This window comes from Rhinolophus sinicus, linkage group LG04 (assembly GCF_036562045.2).
Source record: "Rhinolophus sinicus isolate RSC01 linkage group LG04, ASM3656204v1, whole genome shotgun sequence".
Taxonomy (NCBI): Eukaryota; Metazoa; Chordata; class Mammalia; order Chiroptera; family Rhinolophidae; genus Rhinolophus; species Rhinolophus sinicus.
The window spans coordinates 183,753,630-183,777,688 of NC_133754.1; the positions used below are offsets into that span (position 1 = coordinate 183,753,630).

The 24,059-nt window shown below is 40.2% G+C and overlaps 1 protein-coding gene and 1 long non-coding RNA gene across 23 annotated transcripts in view; one reads left to right on the forward strand and one right to left on the reverse strand.

The window, feature by feature from the left end:
• The window catches only part of FNBP1 (formin binding protein 1), a 114,508-nt gene that overhangs the window by 12,210 nt on the left and 78,239 nt on the right, over window positions 1–24,059 (reverse strand). For 4 of the 22 annotated variants that reach the window (XM_074331174.1, XM_019728832.2, XM_074331181.1 and 1 more), the window contains exons 7-13: window positions 15,654–15,782; window positions 14,596–14,742; window positions 13,244–13,441; window positions 12,107–12,289; window positions 9,092–9,175; window positions 6,339–6,353; window positions 2,433–2,542 (exon numbers count right to left, since the gene is read on the reverse strand). In XM_074331174.1, the coding sequence (XP_074187275.1) occupies window positions 2,433–2,542; window positions 6,339–6,353; window positions 9,092–9,175; window positions 12,107–12,289; window positions 13,244–13,441; window positions 14,596–14,742; window positions 15,654–15,782 (866 nt within the window). The remainder of the gene's footprint in view (window positions 1–2,432; window positions 2,543–6,338; window positions 6,354–9,091; window positions 9,176–12,106; window positions 12,290–13,243; window positions 13,442–14,595; window positions 14,743–15,653; window positions 15,783–24,059) is intronic. The other 18 variants (XM_074331177.1, XM_074331178.1, XM_019728839.2 and 15 more) reach the window with 10 other exon arrangements.
• Window positions 18,938–20,134, forward strand: LOC141571375 (uncharacterized). The gene is made up of 3 exons (XR_012496126.1): window positions 18,938–19,132; window positions 19,330–19,428; window positions 19,933–20,134. It is a non-coding gene; the product is annotated as an uncharacterized LOC141571375 (long non-coding RNA).

A 24,059-nucleotide genomic window follows, 5' to 3' on the forward strand; every position in this document is an offset into this window, starting at 1 on the left:
ATTTTGGGGATTGGTCTCTGGCTTCACTGCAGGCTGCGGAGAACATACCTTGAATGGTATCTAGCCTTGGATGTCTGGTCGGGTTTACGTTATGAAAACCAGGATATGCTCAATTTTGGGAAATGTTCTATGTGTGCTTGAAAACAATGTGTATCATGCAGTTATTGGACATACGTGTATCAGGTCAATTTTATGAACTATATTATTCAAATATTGTATCCTGACACTTGTTAACCTGTTGTATCAATTACTGCGACAAGTGCATTGAAAATCTCCTACTCTGATGATGCATTTGTATTTCTTGTAACAAAAGGTTAAGAGCATAATCTTTCATGGTTTTGAGGTTACGCTGTTATGGTCCTTACACATTTAAAGTTTTATTATCATCCTGATGAACTGAGCCATTTGTTATTTGAATCGTTTATTATTATGAAGTTGATCTTCTTGAGTTGAACAGTTTGGGTGTGTTTTTTTTGACCTGGAAGGCAGTCGTCACACCGTTTATTTTTGGTTGGCATTCACATGGTATGTATTTTCCATTCGTTTACTTTCCATTTTGCTATATGTTATGAGTTGATATATCTTTTGTAGAGAGCATACAGCTGGATTTCGCTTTTTTTGTCCACTCTGAAAAACTCTTTAAATTGGAACATGCAGTCTCTTTACATTTAACATATTGATTCATTGTATTTTACAAACACTGATGTGCCAGGCATTGTCCTAGTCAGACACGTTTCATCCTCACACAAACTGGCACATTAACTCCCTTTTAAAGATGAGGAAACCGAGGTCCCAAGAGGTTAAGGAGCTTGTCCAAAGTCTGCGATAAAAACACAGAGAATCAGATCTACCATCCAAATACGTGCTTTTCATTTGTCTTGCCTATTCTATGTATTTTTTCTCTCCTTTATTGCCTTTTTTTGATTATTAAAAAAAGTTCTCAGATCATGTCAGCTCTGCTGAAAACTAATGTTTCCTGCACAAAACGTAAGTTGCACGAGAACAGAGGTTTTTATGTTTTACTCATTGCTTTTCCCTCAATGCCTAGAATATTACTTGCACTCAGTAAATGCTCTGTGAAGAGTCATTAAGTGAACAGTGAACGTGATTTGCCTTATTAGCAGCAAGGACTGCTATGGAGTGAAAAGGTTAACCAGGTTCCACAGCCACCACCCAAGTGACAGAGAAATTGTTCTCCATGATATTGGACAACGAGAGTCTGTCAACAAACGATAAAATGTCATTTCAGATACTTGAGTCCTAACTTCTTACTCCTGTACAAAATATAACTGCTCACTTATTAAACAACAAGAGGTTTAATTGGCTTATATATTTATAAACCCTTTTTGTATTTGGTCCCACATGTAATAAAAAGCACAAAGATAAAATTTTCATTGCATGGAGTATCTTTCTAATACAAAGCTAGAAGAAAGTTAACTATATGTGTTCCAATGTTTTATACACTGTAACGAGGTTTATAAAATGACCTGTTGTTTTCAGGAGTCGGCCTAACAGAGGTGAATGAATAGAAAACTTTTCTTTGGCATGTATGAAATTGTACTGCCTTACCATTGTGTTTGTTTTTTGCATAACCAAATTTTAACCCCAGCTTCAATATAACCAAACGTATGTAGGATGACCCTGTGGCCTATTTATAGAGCATAAAAGCTCAAACAGATGAATGAGTCATCTAATTCACTCAGTGAGATATAAGTTGAGAGACGATAAAGTGGCTTTTCAATCGGGATTGTTAGGAAGTGTCCCTCAAGTGATTTGAAAGTGTTGTAGGTTATAAGTGTGGGGTGGGAAGTACAAATTAAAAGAGATAGCAAACCTTTCCTGACTTTTTTTTTTTTTTGCATGTGCACCAACCTAGCATCCTTAGGATCAAACTTACAAAGCAGCTCAGAAAACTGGGAGGCCCCGCAGTGGGAGCCTCATGCAGACACCCCTCAGAGCAAGCAAACACTGACACTCTAACGGCTGGTGGTGTGTTTAATAAGGCACCGCGATCTGTTTTCTAGACACCATCAATACGTTCTATAAAAAGATAAGAAGACATGAGAAACTATGGGAAGGCTGATTGTGACTTATCCTCCAATAGAAGGAGAAGTACATTTTGGACCCAAAGCTAAAATACAGGGGCAAGAGAGAGGGTGGGAGTTGGGCCGCTTTTCTCTTCCACATCTGTTCAAAAACACTCACCTAATACTCAGGATAAAAGACAGAACCACATGCATTTTGTTACCAAAACACAGAAGAAAACCCACTTGTTAGAAGAACCCTCCCAGATGGGAATAAAGCGATCCTGCAGAATGTGTATGACACAACACAGAGTGGAAACAAGCACTTATATTCAAATGTAGCTTTGGAGTTCCCATCTTTCCAAACAGAACCTGAATTTCTTCAGGAGCCATTTTGACTCACTCTACCTTTGATCCATCTCCTTTTGAATGTCTTTGTTTAATTCATCGACTTTCTGTTGGAGCTTTTTCCTTCTCTGTTCAGGTGGGAGGTTGCTGAAATCCTCTGGTGCTGCACCCTGTGGATGCAAACAGAAATAAGCCAGAACACCCTATGGCCCTCCTTGCCAAAAGATATGGGAGAAGGCCTGCAGGAAAGGGTCCCCAGACACCAGGGCGTGCAGACGTCTGCACGTGTTTGTGAAATCAATCCAGCGCTTTCCCACAACACCCGCTGAGAGGCAGAATCAGGCCATGCAAGCTACACAGGCCCCACAACCACTTCACGGCCCACCGGCGCCGGCCGAGCTGCCTCCGAGAAGGCGAGAGCAATGCTACAGGGGGGGAGAGAGGAAGAAACACTTCAGACTCCGGGGAGAACGGGTGAGAAACGCAGTTTGAGACCGAGCCTCCACATTACTGCCAGCGTCGGTGGCGACACTGAAGTTTTAAGGACGTTTTAAGTTTTCTCTGTAAAACAGTGATAAGTGTCCCCATCGACTGTACCACGTGAAAGGTGCTGCGTTTCCCCCCTAGTCTGAGTTATTCCTTCCTGTCTCTGCACAGGCTGAGGCCAGAAGTTTCCATCCCCCGTGAAGTGACAGATGGGACATCTAGTTCCTCAGAGAATAAGGGTGAAAGGACATTTGAAAAATAGTTCCTTCCCCTCCCCTTCATGTACTCTTCCCCTGCTGCCTTCAAAAGTCTGGTCACTTCTTTTTGACAGCTTTAGGGTAATCTCCAAAAATTCATATAAGATGCCCTCCCCCGCCTCGTCATCAACTTCCTGCAGCGTGTGGAGTCAACCTCCGCTGCGTTTAACCCATGAGAAGTGCATTTTGCTATCCTGATTCCCTTTCCAAAACAACGGCTGCCTTTCCTGAGCAGGCGATTGAAGGAGAAAATACCACGGGGGGTGTCTAGGCTTTCACATCTGCTCACTTGTTAGAAGCTGTGTGATCAAGTACTTTTACTTACACGAGGCTGTTTTCATAAAGAGAAATTTAGTCAAGAACCAGGGGTAAGCCAGGGAATTTAGAAAAGAGATTTTACTTTGGAACCAATGAAACTCAGGCAAGACTGGCGTGGGGAGTGGGTGGAAAAGAAGGGACTCGGATAATGTCTTTTCAAAATTGTGCTGAGTCTGCCAAGTGGTTTACACGGGGGCTTGTGATGGAAGCTCCTAGGGTGCTGTGCTGGAAGTGTGGGATTCGGCACATAGTTCACTACCAGGGCCACACAAAGACCTGTCAGCCAGAGTCCTCAAAGATGTGCGTGCGTGCGTGCATGCGTGCGTGTGTGTGTGTGTGTGTGTGTGTGTGGCGCTAAGATATGAGCGAAACCAGAATGGAAGTGACTTTGCCCTCGTGCCACACCAAGGAAATTCAATTTGTCTCTAAAACGAGGATGAAACAAACTAATCTTCAATATCAGAAGAAATCAGATGTGTTTTTTCTTGGCCATAAACTGTTGTGTTATAAGACCTGAACCATGTGCTTTTCAATTTGCTGAAAGCTCAGTAGTTTGTTCGCATGCTAAGTTCACTGAACACACATGAGCACGTTTTCTAGAACCGAGGTTTTGTTTCATTTTGTTCCTTCATGCTGGAATCGGCAAAACACAGTGTGAGATGCATGGCCTCAGAAGTCAGGAAATCTAGGAAGCTCTCAGTGTTGATTTGTTAACATTTGCTGAGGCTTACTATATGCTCTGAGTCCGAAAGAACTTGCTACAATGATGGAAATGTTCTCGTATCTGCACGGTGGCTGCACATGGCTACTGAGCATTTGAAATGAGGCTGGTGCAACTGTAGAACTGGATTTTAAAATGTTATTTCATGTTAATTAGCTAAAATTTAAATCGCCACATGTGGTGAGTGACTTCCACATCGGACGATGCAGGTCTAGACTGTAAACAGGTGTAAAGTTTGCACTGGTGGATAAACGCTGCAAAGAAGTCTGTAAATAAAACACACTGTACTTAGGACTTACTACCCCAAACAACAACAACAAAATGCAACCCTGATGATTTATAGAAACGAAATGAATTATATAATAAATAGACCAGGAGTCAGTCTGATTGACCAGTTAGGTCTCTATAGATAGATGGTCTATGTTTCTGTGTTGTTATTTGAAAATGAATCTCGATAACCATGCCTCCAACAAACTTCACGTTGCCCATGAAGATTCAGGCTAACAGCTTCTTCTAGAGCCAAAGAAACGTAAAGTTTCCAGAAGTACCGTAAACGGTCATTTTGTCCAATTAGCCTTTGGAAGCTTGAATTTCTTCAAACAATACTCTGACCTATGAGTCATTTTGCCATGAAGGAATTTTATGTTTATAGCTTTGAGTCATAACAGATTTTCTGCAATCTTTGGAGCAGCCCAGGTCCCAAAGAACCAGGTGGCGTTGGGATTGGACAAGGGGGTCACACACGTAGATGTACATCTTAACTGGCTTTGGCTCTACGAGGATCTTGTTCTACAGCTTCTGGAATCGAGCACGTGCTTCTGCGCGACCCCCTCCCCCAAAAGGCAGAAGCATAAGCTGTTTCTCCAGATTTTACTGTTTTTACACCCAAACCCCCTCTGTGACACTCCACTTCTTTATTAGCTTCGAAGTAATGGTAAAAGCAACAATTCAATACCAGGTTGGTAAAATGATTTGTGTCTCAAAGAGAAAGACTGCCAGTGATATTATCTTTGCTGCTAACACCTCAGCAAAAGAACAAATAAAGGGCAAGAAAGAGACCCTGGCACCCGAGAGAATCCTAGTTTCTCCCAGATTCATAGCGCTGAGGAATGCAGCTCATTTAAGCATCTAGATCTTTCCTTCTTGTAGAATCCTTAACCAAGGACGCATCACGGGGCTTTATGGCAGTCTCAGAAATGTTAAATTAAATAAAATATTTGTTTTTTGAAGGGTTGCGTCAGTTGCCAAATACTGTCAGGTTGAAATAATTCTGTGTATGTGGGTATGTATATACTTACACATGTGTTATGTGTAAGATTAACTGGAAAATAGAATCCTACGTCATCAACCGCAGTTCCTAAAGTGATGGTCTCGTACCTGGTTGAATTGTCACCATTTATCATTGTCCATAATGTCAGGATATCCTCAGCTATAGTTGGAGAATACTATGTAACTTACACATATCGGAAGTATAGTTATGGGTTATGTTGGTTAAGAGTGTCTTTTAATAAATGTAACAATTAGTCTGTTTACTAAGGCTCTACAATTAAGTAGAAACAACACAAAACACTAAGTAAATCGTTTTAGAAAGGCTTAGGAGGCTCTTTTACCCTGGCCAGAAAATCGTTTTGTGATTCCTTGAATCCGCTATGCACAGGCACCCATGTGTTTATGTAGCACCTTCAAGATTTCATGGGTGGCAGTTCTTGCAGGCTGCCTTAGACCCGAGTTTGGGGCTGGCATTGTTGCCACCTGTCTCCTTTGGGTTCCCAGGGTTTGTCACCTGCTCTGTGGCTCCTGGGAAGGAGCATCTTTCCACTTTTAAATTCACTTTAATTCAAAATGACCCAATAAGTCAACTTCCCAATAGTTAATATTTATCTTCATATTTCAATAAAGTTGACCCACATTTATCATCCTCTTAAGGCCCCGATAATATAGAAAATCAAATCATGAGTTAAGCGTTAATTTTCTTAGCAACTTGAAAGATTCAGATCGCCTCTAGCAGAGTCTCGACCTTTGTATTTCCAAGCTTTGGAAAAGAAACAGCAACAAAAGCACACAGAAGAGAAAGACAAGTCGACAGTTAACTTTGAAGATAGGCTGCACATGGCATAGCACCCACAAAACACACACCAAGAAACCTGATTCGATTGAGGACATGCATGGAACAATTGTGCTTACCAGCTTGAGAGAAAGCTTCGCGTAAAAATTGAAGGAGGGTAACGGGAAACAGAGAGAGAGAGAGAAACAACACATCAGAAGAAGAACTCGGTCATCTCCACCGCATTAGCATAACACATAAATTCACCTGTCGCTTTGTGAAAATGACTTGGAGCGGATCTGTGCAAAAGTTCACGAGAGGGGCTGATACCCACCAAAACCTTTCTGTAGCGGCCACGTATGCCGCCAAAGCAAAGAATGAAGACAGAGGAGAGTTTCTGGTGTCAGTTCTATAGGGTCCCATCAGCCTGGATATCAACTGGGCTAAGTTTGTAGTCGGCGACATACGATGATGATAAAAGACAAAAATAATCACGTGGCCTTTAGTTCACCAAATTTGCCACGGAAAGTTTTACACAGACTAAAAGAGTCTGAAAAGCGATTACTTCCACCACAGACAAGTCAATGTTTTTAAAAAACTTTTTACTTATTTAAGTGTGTTTTTCCAGGATCCATCAGCTCCAAGTCAAGTAGTTGTTTCAATCTAGTTGTGGAGGGCGCAGCTCATGGTGGCCCATGTGGGGATCGAACTGGGAACCTTGTTAAGAGCACTGCGCTCTAACCAACTGAGCTAACCGGCCGCCCCGACAAGTCATATTTTGACATCAAGGAAATCTGATATATGTGAACACTGGCATTTCTTGGAGGCATTGAGGCAAATTCTCAAACTGGTGAGCAGGTGAGCTACCTCCAGGGGCCAGAAAGTCCTTCAGTGCCCCGCTGGAGGCAGAAGGACAATGCTCTCCCCCACCTGAGCAGCACACTCCACTTCCTGCTCTGTGGAAGGGTCTTTGGAGGCTTTCCATGGCCTACAAGCCCCATCCGCGGGGCTTATGTAGCATTTGGGGGAATTAACAGGAGTTAATTCCTGCTCTTGAAAGTCAGCTCTGGGATATAGTCAACGGTCTCAGGACACAGACAGCGGCTATAATCCTGTTGGGCCTTACAGCTAGTGAAGGTACAGTGTTTACTGGACCCAAAACAGATCAAAATGAGGGGAAAGAAACCAAACCCAAACATTTGGTCCTTCATGAAGAGGTGAGACCTGCTCTACGACTTCAATGCGGTATTTTGAGAGCTCAGTGCATATTTACTTAGCTGTTATCGATCCTAAAAGTTCAGCTAACTGATAATAGGATCCCAAACTATGTTGGGACAAAGTGTAGCAGAACATATGTGCCATTTGATTTTAAAGCGGGGGGACAGAGGGTGTTCAAAATTCCTGAACCATATTTAGAAAATCTCATTCTTAAGATTAACTCAAAGTTGACACATTTTTGTAAATAGGCATTAAGCTTTTAAAGAAATTGTCTCTATGAAGAAACAGGAGACTTTTAAGGAAAGTAGCAAGACTAAACCTTTGGGGAAAAAGGGTCCAACCAGTCACATTCATGACTTAGCTCCTTGCGCCCCTCCTGTGAACTTTAGCACAGATCCATTCATCACAATTTGAGCTCTTTACAGACAACATTTAATGGTGCACAGCAGAAAACTTTGCCAACACCTTCCCTACAAAGCACAGTGCCATATGAAAATGTTTTCTCATACATTATCGTCTAAATGTCGCTAATTCAAAGGACCGAGATTTGAACTTGGTCCGTTATCTGCTCTGTATTTGTCTGCTTCCGTTATTTAAAGTTACATATTCTTTCTTTAAAAAAAAAGAAAAAAAAGAAACACAAACAAAAACAGAATTCTAATATCAAAACAAACAGCCTAGGAATATTACCACTTCATAATAATAAGAAGTCATTAGGATTGGGAGTAAATCCCAATAGAAATAGGAAATACCAAATTCTCAGACAAATTCCATTTTCTGAAGTGGACAGTGATGGATGACTTGCCAGCGGAACCATCACGGCATACGGTATTCCTTTTCATGGTTATAAACTGGTTCTCGGTCTTAAGTTGCAGGCCAGCCAGTTAGATCATTTCACATTAGACACTGAATCATCTGCTAAGAGCATATTTTAAAGGCTGCATGAGGTGCGCTGTGAGACACCTGAAGAACTACAAAGCTGTCAGTTTCAGGCGACAATTATGGGACCTTGGGAGCCACAAGTGTCAATAACACATGAGGGGACACAGAGCTAGCGGATCCATGTGTTATTGGGCAGTCACAGGTACTAACCTCAAGTACAAAGAAAGGGGACAGTGAAAATAAATATATAAGCAATGTGTCGTTGGTCCTCTCTGACCTTGCTCACGCTTCACGGATTTGTTTTGGTTCTCCGAGGGTTATGGCGTAACTCCCGTAGGGATCCATCTGTTATAAGCGTGGGCCGGGGTGACCGTGCTACACAACTGCTGTCTGTAAGAGCGTCATCGTCCCATGACCATGCTCCGCAGCTGCGTTTTATGGGGAAATTCTGCCATCAAATCCTACCCAGTGGCATCATCTCAGATGGTAGTCACCATCAATGAAAAGGGGGAAAAACCAAGCTCCGCTTACTGACATTTTTAGGCAGTTTGACTGTCAGAGGGAAGTTTGGTTCCTTTTTTCATGCAAGTTTTCCGGATGAAATAGCCTGTGATTGAATTTATACAATTAGGCTTTTTCTCCGGTAGTGGTGGTGGTGGGGTCTCTCAATTGAGAACTTCAATTCTCAAGTGGCAGAATAACAGAATGCATCGGGGTCCCCAGTCTTGGTGATGTCAATGGGGTTAGTGCCTGTGCCGTGACGGTACGACCTGGCCATCACAGGTGAACTTACAACATATTCCCTAGCTTCAAAAGCATACGTGGGTTTCCCTATCGTCCTCTTCATGAGTTCTTTGTGAAAACAGAAAGACTGAGTCTGCCAATAATCAGCAAGAGAACAAGAAACAATGAATAAAAGTATCCAGAAGATTGTAACAGCTGACAAACAATTGGTAAAGATTTCCAAAATCTTTGATCAACTTGGATGGCATTTTTTTCCATACAATGAACTCTAAAACCTGGGGCAAATATATCTATATTTTAGATTTGGAGTCCCTGGCTCAGACCAGAAAAATAAATCCTAATTTAAGACAATAAAGTTACACTTTGTAAATTGTAAACTGACAACATACTATCTAGTGTAAAGATGAAATACGAAATAGTGGTTAATAACGTTCAAATGGTATACCAGTCTTTAACGATGTTCAGTGAAACAGGATTTTCTTGTAACTGTCAACGATGTACAACAAAAATTATTGTATCCTGTTCAATTATTTAGAAATAAAATCAGCTAAGAAATGTTTGCACAAGATTTACACATTCTGCTGATAGAAACACATTATTGAAATCTGGATCTGAAAACTGCAAACATGATAAATTTGAAGACATACTAAAATCACAGAGTTGTTATTTTCCTAGGATATTTTTCCTATCTTTGGCATAATAGCCTTAAAGATAAAAAGTAGAATAAATAAAATAATAGCAAGAACTGTATCATTTTAGTCATGGATACAGTAAACCATGTATCTTCCACTTTGAAATTGCTTTACAATCAAATTTATTTCCCCAAACTTGAGATTAATTTTTTGTTTTGAACTTCCTAATCTTACTTCTATAATGTATTTCCTTTTTATTTTTGCACTGCCACTTCCTGAAGGGAAGGACATCAAATCTGACCCCAACTAACATAAGGGAAGCAAAACTATGTTTCTATTTACTTACTAATGTTTTTAATGGGTACTTGTGTGTATGCAAAAGAAAACACACTCACTGTTTAGAAATGTTTTTTAACAGGTTTCCTGAACATAGATTTGAGATGTAAGAAATAAAATTCATTTTGCTAATCATGGTAAAAAAAAAAAAGGGGCGGAGAGTTTCTTTATCAAAATAACCAGTTTCCCATTTCACTGCTTTTTGTTTTTAAGTGTTATATGTTTTTCTTGCCATCTTTTTCTTATACTTATTGATTACTGACATTCCTTGGTTTTTTCCTAAACATTTAGAGAATACCATGAAACACAGATTCAAAAACCACTTGCAACCAACAGACTGTGATGTTGAGGGAAGAATGGAATAACGATAGAAACAAATGGCAAACAATCATGAATAGTCAACATCTTTCGTCATGAGATTCCAAAAGACAAGACAGAGATATTCATTATAAATATAATAAATGAGTGCTCCGCAAAGCTTTTGGAAGTGGCAGAGATGGGTTAACTGGTTTACAGTTAAAATGAAACTTTACAGTCCAGCAAAAACACCTGGTCATCTGTTGGAATTTCTTCAAAGAACAACTGGAGATGGATGGGCAGTTCTAGAAGCCAGCAGAATCGAGATCTAAGGATAGAGCTCAACGCGACCCACCATCCACTTTGGAAGCTATACTCTGACTTCTAACGATGGCTGCCTTGAAATTTCTTAGAAATTAATTTTCTAATTCCTAACCTGACAGGCTGGGTAACTTTAAAACAAGACAGTTCTACCAACTGTATTCTTTGCATAAAACTTTGAGATTCCCTTATCACAGGAACTCTGCATATAAAGTAATGGGGGCTTTTGTCTCTTATTGTAAAACAGAACAACTTAATTGTCTATTAGATATTTACATTCCTTTTTCCACAGAAGCAGGGAAGAGCAGAAATTACGTTTGTGGAAGCACACATCCCACTATAGCTGTCTTGCTACAGGACAGGACACAGGAAGCACTTACTGGGTGTACTAAAGGCACTAAATGTTTATTTCCTCTTGATAGTCACACTTCCTTATTCATTATCAACAATATTTTGGGACAGCCTAGACTAGACTGACCATTTAGATTTAGTCAGGACGCGAGCTATTACTTTATTACAATCTTTTATCAAACTGCTATCTACTTTGGGTTCCTGGAGCAACTGCATAAAAGGCTGTGACTTAAGCACATGCAGTCGCAATTAGAATGGCCCACCTGAGTCTAAATGACATCCACTTACGAGTCAACCATATCATGACAGATTCTCCCTCAATGTGGATGTCACAGAATCTCAGACCATAGGAACAGGCTCCCTGGCTTTACCTCCTGGCCGTCCATCTTCCTAACTTCATCTGTTTATCCCTCAGTTTTCTTATCAGTGAAATAAGGAACCTTAGTACCTCAGTTCTTAAGTTGAAAAAAGTAAAGGAGCACCCAATCTGGCATATAATAAGCACTCAATAAACGTCAGCTGCCGTTATTATTTCATTCTTTAAAGAGAAATTACTGCATCAGGCCTTTTCCAGTTGGATATGTTATCAGAATTTTTATCAACACCTTACAAGTTCACCAGGAGAGCTAAAGAAACCACTGTAACCCGCATTTCCCCTCTGAAACCTGAGGCACAGCTCAGAGACAAGTGTCTTCATGACACTCACATTGCTTCAGTAATTATGAAGCAAATAGCTTCTGACTATACACTGACTTCCAATTCCTCATCTCATATGTCATTAACTTTAGAAACTGAATCTAAGTTTCCTGTTTTGGCAAAATCAAGGTAAAATATTAATGACTTAGAAGTTTTAAAAGGGAAGTGGAGAAAAGTCCTTTCGAAATGTACTAAAGACAAAAAGAGCTCTGGGCTGGCTGGTTCTCTCTCTCTCTCTCTCTCTCTCCCCCCATCCTGCTTCCTTTCTGCTTTCCTCTTTCTGTCCTTCTTTTTCTAACTATACGTCACAAATTCTTAGTGTTTTATGTTATGGGAAAACACAATGGATTCATTCACAAACAAAATAAGTTATGCAGAACAAAACAGGCAACCAAAGCGCGAGAGAGACAGGCTTCCCGAGCAGAACTTACCCCTCGCTTTAGGCTCCTGAAGCAGTGGATTTTGGGTTTGGAGGTCATGAACTCGTTGAAGCGATGGGAGAGGGGTTCCTTTTGCTGCTTGGGAGACTGGGGGCCGTTGGGAACAGCAGAGGGTGAGGCAGAGGCAGGGGGGGGAGGGGGAGGCTGATGGGGGGATGTTAAAAGGGACATAAGCTACGTATAAGAGATGGAGCAGTGACAGAGTAAAAACCAGAAACAAGAAGATAAGACACAAAACAAAAATGAGCATCAAATAATATTTGAAATCCAAAGCAAGTCAAACACAAACAATTACATATTTACGCATGGTCCAAAAGAAAACATGGAGAGTATGTCGGACGAAGAATATGATGAGAGTGGGAGTTTTAGTAAGTAGTGCAACAGAAGAATAGCAAGAAATATTTGACAAGCAGCTCATGCAGACTTTCACATGCAAATTATAGTTCTAATCAGTTACTCTAAACCAGTTTAAGCCAGAAGGGTCAATCTTTCGAAACCACCTAAACTCTCACAGCTTGATGGGAGAAAATGCAAGACCTTAAATGCTAGGGTTGTGAAAATAGGAAGACAGTCTTTTAAAATTAAATATGCAATTATTCTGAGGGTAAAGCAGTAATGTCGCCTCGCTCATATTTTATGCCAGGTTAATGCCGTCATGCACCTACGTATCACACTATAAAAAGAAAACGAAAAATGTTCATGGATCCACATGTTAACATGAATTCAAAGCCAAGTTATTAACCCATGGAAACAATCTCAATTAGATATGCTGATCAGTGGTTATAGAAACTTCGCGCATGATCCCTTTTCCCCACTGAGGTAACCAGCAGTCTGGGGGACTCGGGAGTGAAAGGCATGATGGGAAACGGCCAAGAGGTCAGTAATCGGTTAGTGTGGGTGACAGGGTACAGGTGACAATGCATCTGAAATCAGACAAATGGCCATGGCAAAGGTACTACCACCAAAGAGAAATACAGTTTTAAAATAAAATAGCACACTAGTTTTTTTTGTTTTTTTGCATTCTGAAACTGTAGATTTAAAATCTTAGCTTTTTGAAGACTAAAAGATAAAGTCAAAATCTGCACACTTTATGAAACTCATTTCACACTGGATACCAACGATTAGTACCTTATTTTTTTTGATGAACGGCCATAACTTTCCTTTGGATTTGCCACCAAATTTGAGCTCTGCTTTGCCTTCTCCTCTGGAATTTGAAAGGCTGTTCTCGGATATGGTGCGTTTCATTGGCTGAGTGTAATCCTCAAATTCAATGTCTCCGGGAGGCTCAAAGCCTGACTTATAAGCTTCTATTACCAGCTGTGAATCCTGAAATGACACCCATCACACACAAATACATTCACACACATGGAAATACTTCTTACACAGTGAATCCTGTGCACTGCATATCGATGTTATTCTAAGGACGTTACATTGATTGATGATAGATTTTTTCCAGTAATAGTCTGATCATTAGGAAGAATAAGTATAATTTGCAAAACTATATGTCTAATTGAGATTTTTAAAGATACTTTCAAGAACCATTTTTCTACATCTGGAGACACAAATATTCATTAAGAACAACTTTGCTAAAAGCAGAAAACTTGGGCCATTATTAAGCAATTCCCTTGAAAAATACAGTACTATAAAAATAAAGATCATTTGGAAAGATTTCAATTTCTTAACATGAGCCCGCATTTCAGCTTGCCATATGTTAGCTAATAATGTGTCGGTGTGTCACAGACTGCCAATCATCTTTCAATAACCACTCACCCTTCCTTCTTAGTAACAAGAACCTGGTTTTAAGTTGGGCACATTGATTGCCACCCAGCTACCAGGTTTCACTCCCCAGCCTTCTGTGTCGCAGGAGGTGGCCACCTGACTACGCCTGATCTCTGAGAGCTCTGAGATGCTGGAAGAAGTACAGTGTACAGTTTTAGGAAGTCTCTTAAAGGGATGGCATGGGCTCTTCTCCATCCATACTCTGCTTTCTGGAATTTGGATGTGATGGTTGGAGTTCCAGAAGCCATACTGAGTTTGAAGGTGACATCATCAAGAGCTGTGAACTGGGGGGAGTCAGGGTCCGTAAGGACTTAGGGACCACCCACTCATGCCAAGACGGGACTCGCTGCTTGTACACATCTTCTACCTGAGAGGAAAAATAAACCGCCTTGGGCAAGACAGGACCATGCTTGTCACCTGAAGCTAAACCTACACTAGCGGGTTCACTTCCCAATCCTGACACTCCCAGTGATTACAACCTTCACCGCATCTAGTGAAAATAGGATCACCTGGTATCAATGGAAACTCACCTTACAAAACAAGCCCGTTTGAATGTGGAAGTAATCGTGTGATTTAAAAACTTAAATCAGGCCTATCAGGAGAAGACTGAATGAGATAACCCCTTTTAGTGTTCTGGAAGGGGGCGGAGAAATAACGGGACCACGGACAGTTACAAATATAGTCCAACCTACAGTACTTACATTTTTTTGATCAATGGACTCAGCTGCCTTCACGATTCCATCCAGGCATTTCCCGATGATTGGGACCACCTGCCGATCGGCCTCCGCATAGGTCTTCATCGATTCTCCCATCCTCACTATCCGCCTTTCCTCCATCTCTTGTATTTTCTGTAACATTGGATTTTGTATAAAATCAATTTGGCCCACAGTTATTTAAGGATGTTGTTTTTCAGCAGCACTGTTACCTCGAATAACTTGGCGAGAAGGGACATGGGCCTAAAAAGGGGTCGAGTTAGAGCACCTGTAAGTTTACTGTGCCTCGGCCTTGGCCAGCTGTACACATATTTTATGAATTCTTAGGCCGCCTAAATGTATTTTTTACACAGTCCTACTCCAATGTCAGTAAGAACTGCAAACTCAAGTCGTTTGATTATTAACACTGTTTGGTGTTAGATTTCAAACATTTCCTCCATCTCTGATCCACTACTTTACTTGCACCAAAAGCACAGTATTTGCTTAACTGCCTCAACCCGACACAGGCTGGGATGAGAGCAATGTGCCTACTGTGTGTAGAAACACGATGAAGCAAATATTCTTTTTTTCCCTACAACTGGACTTGAAGTGGTAAGCGATTCCCAAAGCGGGAGAACATGGATAGATCTTTGCTCATGCCATTTTTGACAACCTGCAGGAGCCAAAAGAAAAACAATTCAAAGGACAGAACTGTCACCTATTCAAATCCTACAACTATGAATGCTGCTTTCAGTCCTAGAGGTTGGCTTTTTTTTTTTTTGTAACCAGCAGGGTCCTGTTAGCAAAGAGTATGTTAATCTAAGCATCACAGTTCTAAGACTGTACGTGCAAACCAAGGAAGTGTGCAAAGGCTACTGATTAATCTTGAGATTAATATTGTATTTTACCTTATTGCGAGTCAATGCTTGATCTGAGTGCTTTACGAAATGACTTGAATGAGAGGAAATTTAGGATGACATAAATTCTTAGAACCTGAGCCCAGCAAACACGATTCTAAAGCCATGTGTTTCTAAGAAAGACGCATCTGAGAGACCTGAATCACTTACCTGAAATATAGTGGGAATGTGACTGTAATAATACTCGCGCTGCTCATGGTTGAACTTCTGAAGAATCGATGAGTAATCTGCTTTGCTGTCCTCGGCCATTTGGTGACGTATTTGAGCTTGTTGTCGCGCCTGAGGGCAAAAAATGAGAACATCCCATGTCTACAGACAATAACAAAAAGCCTAGAATTGGAAACTGGAGGGGCTGGGGTCAAATTTGCCTCACATGTGTTGTATTTAGCGGGTGCTGTTTTTAAAAAATCATTTAGAATTTGAATTTACTTTAGGTAAGGATGTGCGTCCTAATGTGTCACAGACCTCGTACTTCTCTATTGCCTTAACTTGTCATTGCTTCCTAGTTTGACATAAGCACCACCATTCTTTATTGCCTACACTTGGCCCGTTCATGTATTTATGTTGCCTGGATGTCCCTTGTGGGAATCTCTATATGTACCTTTTTTTTTTTTGAGGAGGGGACAGGGGAATCCTTATACGTTTAATTAAATCCAGTTGTCAGTGGGGTGCATGAACTAAAAAGGCATATGAACCACTGATCTAAATGGATCTTTCTAGAACTCTCCACTATGTTTATTTTTAGTATATACCTTAAAGAAATGGTAAGCATGGCTCCCTCTTTGTGCTTTTTATGTTTTTGTGTGTGCTATTTTGTATTTTACTGGATTGCTTTTCTCCTAATCAATAATCAAATTCATAAATGTGATTCTCTAATTCGTGTTTTGGTTTATTGCATGCCTACAAAAATTGTTGACACGCCACAGAACTGATTTTAAAGCTCAGACGAGAATGTCTGTCAACTTGAGAGTCACCCACAAATACCACAGATTGTTAGGCTGGTAAAACCATCTTAGATTCATCCAGCACTCTACGTGCCTAGATCAATATTAGCTCATGAATTTCCAAGACAATCTGAGGTCCACACGAGGCAAAAACTACCCACAGCCAGAGGAAGAGACGCTTGGCCTGTAGGTGACTCGGCAAACTCGACACATTGAAGCAAAAACACAACAGGAGGGGCCTTGTTCCAATATAACCAAGGCAACTTGTGCTTTGTTTTTGTTTTGCTTTGTTTTGTTTTGTTTTACTGAAACTAATAGTTTAAAGGGGGCGGGGCATAGGAATGTTCAAAGGTAAACACTGAAAGACATGCTGGGAGTGGTTGGTCCCACTTTGTATCTCATCACTGATAATATCTACTGTCGGTTTTTTACCATCTCAGCATTTTTATTGGTTTCCTGCCTCTGTGACTTGACGGTGTAACCTGGTTTTCACTTCCTTGACTCATTTTACTCACATGCCTATTGGTGAAAGCCTGAGGTGGTCATTCGGTGTGGTTTCCTTTATTCTCTTCCCCATTCATACACTTCCCAGACCAAGGTAACAATATCAGTATTTCCAAGTGACTTTCCTTATTACCTGAGGTTTTTAGTTTCTTAAGGCCTGTCGGGACTTCAAAACCACTTTTTCCACTTCTCATGTCCCCTTGGTTCTTTCGCTGCCACATTGTTCCTCTTGGTTGGTGGCCTGTTGACTCCCTTTCTGACCATATGCTTTGGCTTCTGCTTCCACTGTGTCCACTAGCAGATATATAATCTAGTCCCCAGAATATTAAGTCCCTGGCTACCTGAAAAACCCATGCCCTTCAACACACTGTAGCCCTCCTGTTTCAATAGTCATTTCCCCACCTACGTGCATCCCATCTGTTCCTCTGATGCGACCAACAACAAAATCCTCTTAACTCTTTCAATTCCCTAGAGTTTTATCATTTATCACTTTGTTATGAATATGAAAAAAACACAGAAATTCCCAGGGGTAGACCTCAAATGTCTAAAAAATTCTCTGTTTCATGGAGAGTCCCCTTATTAGTTTTGGAGAAATGATTCGACCTTGGTGAATTTTTAAAATAGCTTAGTTCTGAAACTGAGATCAGAACGTCATTTTATACACACACACACACACACACACACACACACACACACACACACACCCCACATCATGAACAGGTTAATGCTTCCTGACAATCCATCATACCAACCATGGACTATTTTACTGATGAGAACTGGAGCCCTCCAGAGGCACCCCAGCACCGTTTGGGTGGAAGGGGCTGTCTTCCTTCTAGCTCCCCAGAATCTCCAATGATGCCTTCCCTTTGGCCATATGATTGCTCTTGTAAGCATATTAACTGCTAAGAGTCCCATGATGCCCTTACACTGCTTATCTGTCGTGATCCTGAAGCATAACTAAGGACCACTACATGTGAGCCGTGGAAGCAACTGAAATATGCAACATCATGTACAAAACCAGGCTGGAAAGCTAGCTGAGTAGAAGCAAAAACAAAAACAAAAAACAAACAAACAAAAAAACCAGACAAACATACGCTAGAAGGAATGGGTTTGCCTTTTATGTTAAAGAAGATTCTCTCTCTCTGGGCATTTTTCTTGAGTGCAAAAGCTTGGACATAGATGGCAAAAATCTATGTATTTCTACAGTTTCTCTCTCACTCACTAACAGGATAGAGAAGTAGCAGAATATCATTGTTCACCAAACGCTGCAAGGCAGGACTGTCTCATTCTCAATTCCAGCACCCATCTGCTTCAAATTAATATTCGCTCTGGAATCCCAGGCCCACGGATGCGCCATTGTTCTGACCAAGTTTTACTATGGAAAATCTATTTTTATTTAGTAATCTGTTATGTTTATTTGACAGTGGGAAGAGTCAGTTGAGTCAGTTACTCATTATATTAGATATATTTTTAAAAATATCTTTAATACTATTTTTTACAGCTGTATCTGGAGTAACCAGTTAGTAACTATATATTTTAGAAAGTGTATCTCCTTATAGCTAAGATTACATGAAGATTATAAGCATCGTTCTAAGTATTACTTTGTCTTGTGCACCTGAAACTAATAAAAGAAAAGTATTTTATAAGCAAAATAAATAAGTCACTAACGGACATGTTAAGAAAAAAAGATTATAACCATCGTTATTTCTCACCTCTTTTCTCACCTCTATTCTAAAACTAGCAACTGTTATCTTAAGGAGGTTCGGTATTTCCGTTCTAAGCCAGACCATGAGCGTTTTCTTTTAATTAATTTTCCCATCCTAATAATAAAAGGCACAACATCTTCTAGCAACATTCCTGTAGGACAGAGAGAAGTTCAGAGGATTTTTTTTTTTTAAAGAGTCAGTCACAGAATTTAGAGATAATATTCTAAAAAAGTCCAGAATGACCACAACTGCCTGTGGCTGTAAGTCACAGACATCTCAGAATAAGATCTAGACCACTTTCACTGTCAATCAGAAAGACTGAATTTAAACTTGAGAATTTCTGTGACAAACCCTGGGGAATCTCCCCCGATAAATCCACATAAGCCTAAGTATGTACTGCTTACACATGACTTCACTGCTCGGTAATCTTAACACAGTCCACTCCTCGGTTTATGGAAGTAATCCTGCCTAAAAGGTCAGGCCAGCAGTTTCTAAATAAAGAAAACAATATTTTAGAGGCTGAACTGCAGCCCCGTGCTTTTAAATCCTAATGGGTTTAAGGACAAAAGTACTGTAACCCATTTAGTTAAGATAAATTTAGATGATAAGCATGGCCGACGTGTGTAGCTACTTCCTGTTCAATTCGGTATTGCTTTCTCCTTACCGTTTCAGATATTAAGGAGAGACTAACACTGGTGGCTGAGTGTCAACTGTCGTGAGCAGAGAAGATGGGGGCACCGAGCAACTTTTCACTTTCACACAGCGAACAGGGTAGGTCTGCTTACTAAGTTATACTCTCACATCTTTTATCAGGGCTGCGGAGGGCTTTTGACCTTTCAACCAAATGAGCAAATATTTACACATTAACTATAAACAATGAGATTTAGGAATTTTTTGACCACGACACACTTCTCAGGATGTGAGCCACTACTCTTCCTTAAGTGATAAACCATTTGTTGCAGTAGCAGGGAGAGCTTTTGGAAAGTCACTTTTTTCCTTGGTTAGAAGCATGTAATGCAAGGAATTACAAAGGCCCATCCTTTATTACCCCAAAATTTGGGGAGAGCAAATGAGGACTACTGGACAGTTATCCCTGTTAGCTCAAACAACAGTAAATGTTCCCCGGAGCAGCTATGCCTCCAATATTTTATTTCGTCATTATCATATGAGACCAATTGTATTTTAGACTGGAGGGGAAAGGGGGCTAATTCGAGATTTTATTCTGAGTTTACTATTCTGCACGGCAGCTAGCTGTCTGTAATTGTTACCCCATAGCTGGTGACGGGTGGCAACTCCACTCAGAGGGCAGATGGGCCTGACCGCCATCACCGGAATCCAGCCAGGAGGGCGTGTGGCTGGGGCTGGAGGGCGCAGCAAGAATCTGGCACCCGGCCCTTCGATCCACCCCTCTGCAGTCTACCTAAGCCTCTGACTTAATATTGTGGATAAAATTAAACGTCTGCACTTAGTAACCTGGGTTATCTGGTCTCTCTCTCTCTCTAGTTCTTTTTTTTTTAACCCAATTACAGTTGCTGTAAATAATTCAAATTTACAGAATGGTATGGTCTAGAAGGTAGAAGTCCCTGTACATTCTACCCTCTGATAATCACGATTAACGGTGACAACTCAGAGCTCTTGATTTGTTGGGGGAGGGGGTGGGTCTGAAAAAACATCCAGAGGAAGCACAGCAGCCTGGGGCAACTCACTGGCAAGCTCCAGAAGCACAGCTGCAATACCACTAAATGAAACCACGATGAATGTTACAGTGATCCCCAGTCAACAGCTGGCAAACCTGGTGAGTCTGACAGTCACCAAGGAGCTCCAGCCAGACACCTTCCCAATGGACATGGCCAGGTTAGGGAGAAGCACTCGCATTTTCACAGCATACAAGGGAGGCAGGGGCCACTGAATATTATGACCTACTTTCTAGGTATTTTTGACATTAGAAAAACAGCAACCTGTTGAGAATGGCTGAAAACTCTAATTTCTCTACTGGATTTCTCTAGGATTTGTCAATGACTAGATGTGAAGCGGATTTTATCCTGTCTTTGACCCAGCAATTCTACCTCTGGGAATTTACCTTAATGAAATAATTCGAAATGCTCACAAAGGATATCATCACAGTATTGTTTATAATAGCTAACACTTTGAAACAAATGCCAGATAATGTGATTGATTAAATATGTCATGCCCTTGATGGACTATAATGTGTAGCATGTAAAAAAATAATGCAAAAGAATATTTAATAAGGGAAAGTGAAAGCTGTATATAATTTTAAAAATTTTAAGTTTCCAAAACAGTATTTACAGCATAATCCCATTATTGTAAAAATAAAACATTAATAATGATCACTTCTGAAAAGAGTGACTAAGGGATATTTTATTTTGCCAAGAAGATTAACAAGAGACACATTTTAATGCTGAATTCCAGACACCAAAGAGGTATGGCTTGCCTTTGAGGTAAAAAAAAAACCACACACAAAAAACACAGAAAACAAAACTGAAAAGATAATGTAGTAGGAGGGTTACTAACAAAGAGAGATGAAAAAGCTCTCTGTCTAGAGCAATGTTGTACGATAAATGGCATTGTTCAAATTTCCTAGCAAACTGTTGCATCTAGAATACATTTTCAAGTTCAAAACTAAGAATGCATTAACAGATTCCTATTCGGACAGAGTGCTGTGAGTTTTTGTTGGAGACTTTCAGGCAAGGAACTTGCCAAAACAATGAGTCTGTCTTTGATAAATTATAAGGGCAGCTAAAATACAAAACAGAGAAAAACTTCAAAATAAGTTAACCGAAGAAATATGCTTGAAATATTCCAGCAATTTCCTGATTTTCTTTTTTTTTTAAACAGTCTTCCAACTTGTAGCCCCAGTATGGTAGGTTCCTTTGGTGCACAGTCACTGAAATGGAGAGAATATGGACAGATAGCAAATGAGACCAGCATCTCAATCCCACATGGGCCATTCACTTGCTAAACAGCTTTACGAAAAGGCCTTCTATTTCCCTACACCCTGGTTCCTTATTTGAAAAGCAGAATTTGCAATACCTATTTGTTCAAAGTGAAAGACAATTTCTGCTAAAAGAGAAGCCAAGGCTGATACTGTTTATTTTGACATTGGCACAACTCCAAGGTGGGCTGCTGTGAGCAAATATGGTAGGAGCTCAGGTGGTTCTAAGACAGCTCTCCTCTGGTTCTTCATGCATTGCCATTGGCAAGAGACTTGAGTTTTCAGTTACGGTGGGTTTTGAAATGATCTCTTTCTCTTCCCCACTTAATAAATAACCCTAACAAATAACCTCACCATAGAATATGATGAACATAAGGTTTTGTATACATACAGCTGAAGACAACAGCCTGGATTCTAGAAAGTTAATGCCCATACGATTACCATTCTCTATTGCTGTGGAGTTATTGTGAAGAACAAAAATACTGAAAGCACTTTGTAAATATAGTTCTAGAAAAGAATGTTCCTTAGAAGAGGAAAAAAGTTAGTCATGATACATATCCCAGAAAAAGAAATGAAATACCATACTTTCAGTTGTGAAGAAATCTGAGGTGTTTGGTGGCAAGTTAGCAGCTGTTCGCCCTTATTACCCATGTCACAATGGATGTTCAAGCAGTAATGTTTAATACGAAAAATCTTACATGTGTTATTTAGTACATACTATCAATGAGATCAAGATGTAAGATCACAGATCTTTCCTCTATTATAACCTCAGTGTTAGTTTTCTCTGCTTTCCTTTACGCTGGGTGACACTGAGCAAAACTTCTCTAGTGACCAGAGAAGACAGCCAGGAAGATTGTTTAGGTCTCAGGCTATGGGGTGTAGTGGGCTGTGAGAAAGAAAACCTTAAACTTGTGTATATTATACAGGTGGTACAAGAATCCCCAACCCAAGCAATGAACATAAAAATTAGTCCCAGATTGTCTGGCAGAAACAAATATAAAACCTTGCTAGGAGGATACTTCCACAATCCTGCTTTTATGGGATTATCAGAGAAAAAAACACATCCCTGTTGAAGATATGTTCAAACAACAAAGATAATAATAACCATGAATGCACAAGGAAATAAATCACCATGAGAACTGACACAATAGAGAAAAAATTATCACCATAAGAACTTGAGCTAAAAGAACAATTTGAAAGAAAATATAAAATAGGAACATTTAAAATGATTAAAGAAATAAAAGAAACAATAGAAATCACAAGAAAATAATATAAGACATTATAAAGATGAAGCATATCTGAAAAAGAACCTACTGGAACTTCTGGAAATAATAAATTCAGTCATTGAGATTAAAAACTTAATAGATGACTTGTATAATAGAATAATTGAAGAGAATTCATGAAGTAGTTGAGAAAGTCACACAAAATGTAATGTGTAGATAAAAAGAAATGGAAAGACTGAAAATGAAGAAGTGTGAGGAATCAAATGAGACGTTTCACACACACCTAATATGAATCCCAACACCAACAAGTTGAAAGACTAAGAAACAGGCAATATTTCAAGAGTTAACACCTGAGAGTTATTCTACATGACAAAAGGAAGAAATCCACCCTGAACCCTGAACCACAAGCAGAGTAAATTAGAAATAAAAAGTCTGTACTTTGAGACATCATAGTGACGCCACAGAACACCAAAGGTAAAGACACGGTCTTTTACAGCTAGGGAAGAAAGTCAATTATCTATAAAGGAATGAAATTAAGTAGATAGTCAAGTTCTGAGCAGGAACAATTAATGATAAAAGACAATGGAACGATATTTTCAAAACGTTTAGAGAAAATAATTGTCAGCTTGGAATTCTATACCTAGCTAAACTATTACATTAGAGTGAAGACAAAATAAAGACATTTCAGACAAATAAAACAGGAGAACTTGGGCCGGCCCGGTGGCTCAGGTGGTTAGAGCTCCATGTTCCTAACTCCAAAGGCTGCCGGTTTGATTCTCACATGGGGCAGTGGGCTCTCAACCACAAGGTTGCTGGTTCAATTCCTCGAGTCGTGCAAGGGATAGTGGGCTGTGCCCCCTGCAACTAGCAATGGCAACTAACAACGGCAACTGGACCTGGAGCTGAGCTGCGCCCTCCACAATTAAGACTGAAAGGACAACTTGAAGCTGAACAGCACCCTCCACAACTAAGATTGAAAGGACAACAACTTGACTTGGAAAAAAGGCCTGGAAGTACACACTGTTCCCCAATAAAGTCCTGTTTCCCTTCCCCAATTAAAAAAACAAACAAACAAAAAAGAACTTAATCCTCACAATCTCATAGGAAAAATAAACCAACCTATCATCCAGAAAGGAGGAAATTTACCACAGAAAGGAATAATAAGCAAGAAGTAACAACACTTGGCCTGCATTCTCACATGGCTACAGCTGTATGGACAGATGGTG